The following is a 10577-nucleotide window of genomic DNA, read 5'->3' as shown; positions in this document are numbered from 1 at the left end:
ATTTATGTGAATTTTTTAAATAAAAGATCAAAATGATTAACAATGCAGATTTATTTTCACAGCCTTATTTACCAAGGGTGCCAATAATTCTGACCACGACTGTATATATATATATATATATATATACTTAGAGGCTTTCATAAGCCTGTTTATTCACCTCTTGTTTATAAAATTACAATGAAAAATGACAAGCAGCACCTTGGTTTCCATCTGTTGCGATCAACTGGAAAACAAAAAGCAGATTGACCTGTGAACTCTGTATTGCACCCTAGAGAAAGATTTCAGGAAGAGCACACACTCCCCCACATATGTGCACACTCTCTCTCTCTCTCTCTCTCTCTCTCTCTCTCTCACACACACACACACACACACACACACACACACAAACAAGTCAGATCTGGAGGTAAAATGTGCTGGGATAGAGTCCTGGTTGGCCCTCAGAGTGCCGTTGGTGCTCTCAAAATTCTTTTAGGGCATGGGGCTTTTCCAATGCATTATTGTCTGCAAAAAAAAGAAAAAGATTTGATACATAAAATTCACACAGCACTTGACAATGGGTAGCAAAACTAATACATACTATATAATCAAAAGTAGGAGACAGGAAAAATAAGAAAAAGGAAAGTTGAAAAATTCACATTATAATTAAAAGCTACACAAAAAGCATCTTGAAATACAGTCCTGCACAAGCAAGTAGTGAAAGTGTAGAAACTTTTTATATATATTGGCAGCAATAAAACAAAAAGTTTTTTTTTTTTTTGTAGACTCAGCCCCCCTGTATGGAAGTTTTCTTACAGAAGAAGTGTCTACAACAGATGGCAATTGAGCACAGAAACTAAAATGGATTAAAACTAGGACGAGCATGCCCTGAGGCATAATCTTAATATTACAAGTAGAATTTATGATGATTAATTTAATATATTTTACAACACCACAAAATCTTTTTTTTCAGTGTATGTTTAAGGTTATTTAATTAATTTAGGGTTAATGCAACATCTCTGTACAGGTATCAAAACCTCAAAAAAAATCTAAAAAACTGAGGATTAGGAAAACTTCCCGCATGCTTAATTCCTCACTTATACTGGTTCAAGGGGTTGATTTCACCTTAGTTAGATTACAATACGTTTAAACTAATGGCACATTAATTCAATGAAATTTTTAAAGCAGCATGTGACAAAGTTGGAAAGCATCACAAACTGAATCATAATATTGGAAGAGTTGGGAACTGGGTACTAAGAACATAAGTTTTCTGGAAAATGATAGGCTCATTCTACAGATCAGCCATTTATAAGGAATACTACATAAAAATATCAAACGAATTTAGAGAGGTTAAATTACCAGTAGGGGGACGCATAGAACAACAAGAGAGGCTATTTTCAGACCGGAGGCAATAGTGGCCCATCCAATTGTTTTGCTAATACATGACTTAGATCTGTTTTTTCTTTTTCATAACAGTGTACACAGCGCAAACCAAGTGGAATATGATTTTTCAATATACTGGAATTCATGTGACATACGTCACTTTAGATCTTTTTTTGGATTCCATCACAATTCTGCGCTGATGGAAGTATGGTGTCAATTTGATGCCAAACGTATTGCGATTACAGAATTAAAGATATAACATGAATCATAAAACTGAAGACGCATGAAGAAAATATTAACCAAAAAAAAAAAGAAACACAAAAGCAAAATTATCAGAATTACAAGCGAAACAACGTTTTATTTTTCTCCAGTAATCTGCTTTTGATCTCAGTTCTTTGCTTGTAGTTCCAAATGTTGCGCTTTGAGTTTCATGCAGAATAGGGTGGGTTTAACGTTTTTATTGGTCCCTATTTCTAGACTGACGGTTCTTCCTAGCCAATAAATCAGTGTGGGGGAGTGATGTCAGTACTAGGCGACTTTGACTTCCTATTATGTACATTTGTCTACATAGATTAATTTGAGTTGAAACTTTCACCTTTTCTGATTTGTATAACTGACATCCGTGAAGCTGAAGAGCCTCAAATGGCATGTACAACCTCAAAGACATAGTTTGCCTTTATCACCTAAATTCATCTACAAACATTCAGTTGTACTTCAGTGCTAACGTATGTTAGTGTAACACTAAAAAAATTTCTAAAGCAATCTATGATATCTTTCCGCTGAATACAAATATAATAATATATAACAGACTGTCGTTTAATATATAACAGACTGTCATTTCTGTCCCCAGGCAACTTTTTTAGTCCTATGTTTGACACTGTACTGAAAATGTAAGACTATTAATTTCATAGGAGATCATTTAATCTATTGCTGCTTTCACTTTTGGTGCGAGTAGGATCCAACATTATAAAATAATCATAATAATAATAATATACTTATCATGAAATTGTCATAGGTTATATGTTGTTCTAGTTCTAGTAAAATCTGGGATTCCCAAATATGCCACAATGATGAAAGTCAACCACAAGAATTAATTTATGACTCTTTGCTTAATCTGCTAATAAGAAATTATTCTAATTCATTTTAAAGGGGTCATATGATGCTATTAAAATTTTTCCTTTCTCTTTTGAGTGTTACAAACTCTTGGTGAATAAACAAGATCTGTAAAGTTGCAAAGACTAAATCCAAAGAGATATTCTTTATAAAAGTTAAGAGTCAACCACGCCCTCCTAAAACGGCTCGTTCTAACACGCCCCCACATGTCTACATCACGATGTGGGAAGATTTGCATAACGCCGCCCAAATGTTCACGCAAAGAAAGAAGGCGTAACTTTTATTCTCGCTGTAGTATTGTTGTTGCCGCTGCTGCCATGTCGTGGAGACGCTGTGTGTTTCATTGTGAAAGCGAAACTACATTGTTTGGCCTTCCAAAAGAGGACGCTATCCGCTTTGTCATGCCGAGAGCTGATCCGTGCTGGTTGCTGAGGAAATACATCAACTTCGCGCTGATGGAGGACTGTTTCCTGATCCTGGTAGAGTAGACTACAATGCCGGCTGTTCTGACTCACAGACTGTAAGTACGTTTTCATATTTAAAGAATTTGCCACTGACGATTCAAACGCGAGTTTTGAGCAGTGTAGAGTAGCACTTGTTTGTCGTTTCTCCAGACATGGTTTTGTTTACGCAGCGCGATACGCAACGCAACGCAACGTGTAAAAAGACAGTATAAGTCATTATAATCAGTAATTATGTCCCCACTGGATGCAACAAATGCCTCGTTTGTAATGGGTTTTATTGTTTTTGTCTTGTCGACCCGGGACACAGGGCATCACAGAATGGTCAGGGGCGTAACATTTCCGTCACATGCTTGAGGTATTCGGCCAATCACAACGCACTGGATAGCTGGATAATCAGAGCACACCTCGCTTTTCAGAACGATGAGCTTTGTAAAAATCGACGTGTTTCAGAAAGCCGGGCATAGAGGAGCAACAATAATGTACATTATGTGGAAAATAATGTGTTTTTTTAACCTTAAACCACATAAACACATTGCATTACACCAAATACACAACATAATGTTTTTTTTAGCAACGTCCTATGACCCCTTTAATAATCATCTCATTACGTCATGCTATGTTTTCCTCTAATATTATAAGTTTTTCAGGAACAGTCTTATATTAGGTCTGAAAACATATAAAATTACATTTTCTAGATATGTTTATGTTGATTACCTATAATTACACGGCGATCCAAAGTCTGCCAGCTGTCCACATTCATCTATTCAGTTCATGTGATCACTAGGAAGCCAAAGTCATGTAGTAGTGATGTCATTCCCCACACCAATTTACTGGCTAGGAAGAACTGTCAATTAGGGATGTGCGATTCATCAAAATCATGATAAAAACATGATGTGAGCATGCACAATTTTAGACTACCGAAAGCATGATTTCACCACCACCAATGTCCACTGATGAAGTGAGTGAATGGAGCAGAGCGAGCATTTGCAATTTTTTCCTATGGTAGTTGAGCTTCATGCCTGCACGGCGAAAGAGTTGAGAGTGGCCAAAAGGTTGGAGATGCTCGACTTGTAAACATCAAGCAAAAAACACCATGCAGCAGCCAATCTTTGTGAGAAGCAGGTAGTGACATCTGTCACCAGGGTTTAAAATATGCTGATTGTAGTCACTTCTGTGCTGAATTAAGTGCTTAAATCATTGTTTACACATTGGATGCATTAAAGTTGTTGTATGTTTAAAATTGCAGTTTGGATGTGTATTTCATTGTGAATTGGCTGGCTTTGTTTAAATGTTTATTAAAATGACACTCTATTTTTACTGTGGGCATTCAGAAAAAAGTTTGCATCTTTCCAACTGCATTTTCATTTATGTACACTGCAAAAAATGGCTTTTCCTAGTATTTTTGTCTTGTTTCTAGTCAAAATATCTAAAAAAAAAAATTCTTAAATGAAGATGAATGAATGATGCATTTATATAGTGCTTTATTGTGTATTGTTGTACACCCAAAGCGCTTTACAATCATGTGGGGGGGGGTCTCTCCTCAACCACCACCAGTGCGCAGCATCAACAGGACAACGGCGTCAGTGCGCTCACCACACACCAGCTACAGGTGGAGAGGAGAGAGAGTCATAGAGCCAATCAAGTGGTTGGGGATTATTAGGAGGCCATGATTGACAAGGGCCAGGGGGGCAATTTTGGCCAGGTGACCAGGCTCAACCCTGCTTAGCTTCAGTGGGCAACCAGTCTTGGGTTGCATGGTGATAGATATTAGATACTAGATAAGTAGATATTAGATAAGCAAAATAACTTACGATATTTAGTCTTGTTTCCAGGGGGAAAAACTAAATTAAGTGCATTTTGCTTAAAACAAGTAAAATTATCTGCCAGTGGGGTAAGTAAAATATTCTTAAAACAAGTATTTTACTTACCCCACTGGCAGATAATGTTACTTGTTTTAAGCAAAATGCACTTAATTTAGTCCCCCCCTCCCCTAAGTAAGATAAGCCATTTTTTGCAATGTATGATGATTATATTGTCCCTGCGAGACACACACTAAAGCAGAAGCATTGTAGCGTTTTGAGTGGCAGTGAGTGGAGTTCTGACTCTGCCTCTGTTCTCTGCAATCAGAAAAAAAAAAAGAGCACAAGAACTGGCCTTACGACAGAAAAAAAGTACAGAAACCTTCCTGTCACTGTTCTAGTTTCTCTTATTTGAGAGACTTCGGTCTAGGTTGTTTTTTGTTTTGTTTTGATGTTTACTCATATTTGTATTGTTTTGTCTGTTTTGATCAAGCTCTAATTGGTTTCCTTTTGAAATGTTTCAAAATCTAATTCATAAACACAGAAATGCATTTATGAATGTAAATTGTATAAGGAAATGTTGTCTTAAAATCAGGAACTGAAATTGAAATATTTATCAAAAAATCATGAAAGTATTTTTTGTCCAAATCGCACAGCACTGCTATCAACCTAGCAATACGGGACCAAAGTAGATGTTAAACTCACTCTGTTCTGCAAGAAACTAGAATTGTAACATTTGGGATCAAAAGCGAAGAATAGAGAAATGAGAGCAAAGAAAAACAAAGCTTGAGTAGGGAGAAAATCAAAGTGCAAACAACATTGTAGGCTCACAATTCTAATAATTTTGCATTTATTTATTTTAACTTTTACAAAAATAAAATTATCTTCAGTTTTATGATTCACAGCTTAAATGAAAGCATAAACGCTGTGTTTAGTTTCCTCCATGTTTTCAGAATTGAACACAAGGCCTGCAGTGTAAACATAGCCAAAGACCGTCCTACCTCAGCTTCACTGGGCCATAAGAGTCCAACAGTTGTGTGCTGGCTAACTCCAGATTCCAGTCACACAATTCTAGAATCTTATGACACTCCACCCTTGTCTTCAGGCCCAGACAGAAGAGCTGCTCCACCTGGGCACCAAAAGATGTGAAAAAATGGATAAAAGTAACTTAACTCATTAGGTCCTCCATGAATATTATGGATATACTTCCAGTGCCAAAGGTAGAGGAGGAAGGAGATTTCCTTCCTGTGTCTGATTACTACTCCAAAGAGAAAGGAAAACTTGAAATCGCATCATATGACCCCTTTAATTACAATTAGATTACCACTAACCAGCCAGTGAATCATGATAGCTGTGATGACTGTTACCTTCAAGTAGTGTACAGCCTTCTGTACATTCCAGCTGTGATTCTGTAAAGCCGTCTGACATTCTTCAATTGTTACTACATGGACAGCCTCCTGCACCTAAACAGGGCAAATTCAATAACTATAAATCCATAGACGGTCCGTAAAGGAGTGGCTTTGGAATAATCACAGATAGTAAAGTGAGCCTAATTCTACATAGTATAGTTGTTTAAAAGACAGCTCCTTTTCAAACCCTAGTGAGCTGCATTTCTGCACTACAGCCTACACCGGCACTCACTGAGGCCATTATGGAACTGAATCAGTGACTGATGTGGAACACCATTAAAACAAACATTGACTCCCTTGCACAGGAGACTCTATACAACTGACCAGAAAAAAACGTGTGACATTAGCATGCATGGCTAAGCTAATGATGCAAAATAATGCATAGCTTCCTGAGAAAATAATAGACTATATGCTATATATGCAGATCTGAACTCGATTCGGTCGCATTTAAAGCTAAATACACTGTCTTTACTTTCCGCTCCACTCTACCGGTGGTCAAATTGATTCCTGTTGTTATTTTGTCTGTCCCAATCAGACAATGGTGGGTGGAGTTAGTGTAAATAGCCTTTGCCAACAAGGCGGGCTATACTGCACTTAGTGTAAACACTGTGCAGTCTGCAGTGCAAAACGACAGTGTATTTAGCTTTTAACGTGACTGAATCAAGTTCAAATCTGTATATGTCTGCAAATGCAATAACATTATTTTCACTGAGTGCATATAGCCTCTTCCTAAATATAATTGCCATTTTTTTCTACTATTTTTTTATTGGATGCATTTTCTCATGGAGCTCACTGCTCTACATTCTGGGATCATCTTTACCCAAATTGCTAATTTAGGTTTTGGCCTAATCAAGCAAGTAAGCCTTCATGATGGACAGTTTTTGCCTTAATGGAGTTATCCATGCAGAAAATGTAGGTTTTGGAAAAATATGATCAGAACTATGGTCTGTCTGCTTGCCACAATATAAATAAATGATAATTACTCTGGTCAAAAACAAAGTTCCTACAATTAAGACACCACACAGCCAGCCCAAGCCACTCAAGAATCATTCTGTCATAACAAGAACACGACAGCTTATATTGGATGCATACAAAAGTTTCAAGAAAACAAAAAATAATAACATGAATCTGTTTAATATAAATCTTCAAATCTCTCACCAGTTTGACTTTGTCATTGTTGCTGGTGCTGTCAGACCTGTTAAATGAGCCATCAGAGCTTACTCGGCACAGGCTGAGAGAGTTCTTCAGCCCCCCTCTATATCCAGAGCCCGTCAGACTGCTGGTGTTATTGGAGGAGAAATTGGACTTGAGCTCCCCTTGTTGATGAATCATGGGCTTGACAGTGGCTGTGTTTACCTGCTTCTTTTCCTCACCACTCTCCGCCTCTTTGAAGAACTTATTGTAGCGGTCCAGATACGGAGGCCTCTCAGGCAGGAGGTAGTAGTGCGTGTTGCTGACCTTCTTGCCATCACGTACGACAGGCAGAATGCAGGGCCCTTTGGCTGGCTCCTTATCTTTGCCCTGTGCCTGGATGACCTTGGGAGCAGCATATTTGGGATCGGAGGCGAAGCTCTGAGTGGTTTGCATTAGTTTAGCAGGTGAGGTGGAGAGGTAGGATGGGCCATAGTTGGAGGAAGCTGAGCAGAGGCTGCTGCGAGTCTGAGGGGAGCCCACATGTGGACTTGGCGTGCGAGAGCCTGGTTGAGAGAGAGGATCTCTTGGGGGAATCTGGGGTGGACACTCCTTATGATCCTCATTTCCAGAGATTGGAGACAGCTCATCAGACCAGCGAGCATAATCGCCACCTGCACGTTTAACTGGACGGGGTGGTATGGGGATACGTGGTGGTATCTGGGGTTTGTCCTCAGAAAAAGTAAGGACTATCTGGCGGTGTGGCTCCAGACCAGGGCTGGTAGAGGTCACAGGTACATTGAGGTGCCTCATACACTCCTGCTGCAGCTCTTGGAAGATCTCAGCAGACTGCGAGAAGGTGCTGGCATTGCTCTGCCAGCAGGGCAAAAATAAATTGTCTTCTACATGAGATTTACACTCTCCAGTGGGAGTGCAGGACGTACGTAGAGAGCATGGTTCATCAGCTCCACATTCTGCACTGTTGATGGAGCTTACTTCAAAGTCATCCTCATCTTGTGCTACATCGTCATAGGCTGGGGGTGGAGGGAGGGGCCGGGCAACCCAGTCCACCACTGGGGTAGGGTGAAGGGGGCGGGGTAGAGAGCGTGAGGGGCTCTGAGGAGGAGTTCTGTCTAAAATGTTCTCTGCTTCAAGTGCCAGTTTAGCCAGGGTTGGGATTTGAAGCTCCACCACAGGAGAGGGTGTAGGTGTGGCCGATGGAAACTCTTCTCCAAAGTCTATGAGAGAGAATTCTGTGGGAGTGCAGCCCCCTGGAGTCCGCACACTGTATGTGGAACGATCACCTAATTTGGTAGCACAGACCCAGGCAGCTGGTTTGAGCTTAAGTCCCTTCTTCAAAGAGAGCCGCCGAAGGCCTGATGAAGTTTGATCCTCGTCCTCAGCAACAGCATCGTAGGAGGGTTCTAGTCACATGACAAAAACAAATGTAAAAAATGTTGTTGAGCTTGAAATGTAATTTAATGACAGGAACTGTAAAACAGAAGAAATATTTTTCAGGGTTAAAATATGAGCACATATTAGAACAGTCATGAAGGTACAGTATATCTAACATTCCTCCAGAGAAACTAATGTACACTAACTTGTCTCATACCGTGTCTTCACGAATACTTGGATGGGAGCCAGCACTAAGCGATTCTACCAAAGGTCTAGGTTATGCAGATTAACATGGTCTCATTGTGCCAGGTAAGCAACTGCCACTGACATGAACGGAAATGCTAACAGACAGAAATCTTTGGTTTCTACATACAAAAATGGTGGTTCAGTCTTCAACTACAAGGGTTTGTGACAATATTGCCGGTATCTACAAATTATTGTTTGATCTCAAACTAATTTTTTTGTGAAAAAATGTAATAAATAAAAAAGGAAAAACATGTTAAATGAAAATACAATATTAACTTAACTAATCCTAAAGTTAAAAAGTACAAGTGTGTTTCATTGACCCAACAGTTTCAAATGAAAATGTAACATACACAAGTCTATGTCTCTACTAATAAAGAATAAAGAATGTAACAGCATTGTAATATGAGCAAAATATGTAAATACATTAATATGGTACTATTTGTATGTTAGTATAGGCCACCATGTTTGACGGAGTACAACATGTTTTGTCATAGTTATGTACTTAACATAGTTATGTCATCATTCAACTTTCAAGTCAGTGAAATGCAGGCCAGTTCTTAGAGAGATTTGCAGATCCCTTGCCGTACCAGCTCTGTAACCAGCATCATTTTGGTGAAAAATGGGTACTATGGGATCAACTGTTTATCAAACATCATGTCAATGCATGAGACCACAGTAAACACACGACAAACAGATAACTTCAAAACTAGAGCAACTGAGAGAGAAATATAGGGAGTGAAAGAGCAAACACAAATGCATACAATACAGATGTGCTGTACCTTTGAGTAGGGGTGCTAGGAGTGAACAGAGGGGGCATGAGCAGTGCTTAAACTGAACTGAGGGTCCACACTTACTCTTAACCAGCAAAGATGGCTGAGGGGGCCGAGGGGGAGGCTCCTCTGCAGAGCAAGCAAGCAAGTTAAAGATAGCATATGCAAAAAAGCAGGACGGAAAAGGAAAAACAACAACAACAACATAAAAATAAGAACAAAAAGCACAAAGCATGAGGACCTGTATTAAAGAAGCAGTGAACTGGAAATGGCAAAAAAAAAAAATTTTTAATTTGAGAGGTTGGAGTTATTTTTGGAGTCAATAGTTTCAAATGGGGTTTTGGATTACAGAGTTCCCACACTTTTTGACCAATAAATTACTTTCCAGTCATTTAAGGCTGCATTTACACTTGGCATTAACATGCGACCTGTATCCGGATGTTGTCTACATACACATTGAAAAGACAAGTGTAAACGCGCTTCTGATCGGAATGTTATCCGATCAGCGTGTCCTGGACCAGAGGTAGTCGAGGACGCATTGTGATCGGATCTCAGTGTAATGTAAATGCAATCCAGCCATCGTGTCTGCATTCGCAGGTGGACGTCACGCAAAACCCCGCCCCCTCTCTCGCGAACTGTCAGAAGGAATATGTTTCTTTTTACCGTTTCCACAACGGAATCTATCCACCTTATTAATAACTGCAGCCTCCTCATCCTCCTCTTTTTTCGGGATTTGTAAAATGTCCCGTGACTGAAAATGGTTTTCAAAAGAAAACCCACCACTTCAGGTCGACTTTGCACCGGGGCCATCCTCTGCAGACTTATTTAAATATTGCGCGGGAAAGACAGATCCGATCGGTTATCCAGATAGAGAAGTCAGTTGATGTTGCC

General features: G+C 39.4%; 1 protein-coding gene across 4 annotated transcripts in view; it reads right to left on the bottom strand.

The window, feature by feature from the left end:
• Positions 1-347: 347 nt before the first annotated feature.
• LOC107728404 (activated CDC42 kinase 1-like) overlaps positions 348-10577 on the bottom strand; it is a 42546-nt gene continuing 32316 nt past the window's right edge. For 3 of the 4 annotated variants that reach the window (XM_016538558.1, XM_016538560.1, XM_016538559.1), the window contains exons 11-15: positions 9771-9815; positions 7303-8699; positions 6103-6198; positions 5737-5864; positions 348-501 (exon numbers count right to left, since the gene is read on the bottom strand). In XM_016538558.1, coding sequence (XP_016394044.1) covers positions 495-501; positions 5737-5864; positions 6103-6198; positions 7303-8699; positions 9771-9815 — 1673 coding nt within the window. In that variant the 3' untranslated portion in view covers positions 348-494. The remainder of the gene's footprint in view (positions 502-5736; positions 5865-6102; positions 6199-7302; positions 8700-9770; positions 9816-10577) is intronic. The other variant, XM_016538562.1, reaches the window with a different exon arrangement.

Source organism: Sinocyclocheilus rhinocerous, unplaced genomic scaffold, assembly GCF_001515625.1.
Source record: "Sinocyclocheilus rhinocerous isolate Xijiao unplaced genomic scaffold, SAMN03320098_v1.1 scaffold2382, whole genome shotgun sequence".
NCBI lineage: Eukaryota > Metazoa > Chordata > Actinopteri > Cypriniformes > Cyprinidae > Sinocyclocheilus > Sinocyclocheilus rhinocerous.
Note: the sequence above shows the minus strand (reverse complement) of the source record. Positions and strands in the feature narration are given on the sequence as shown.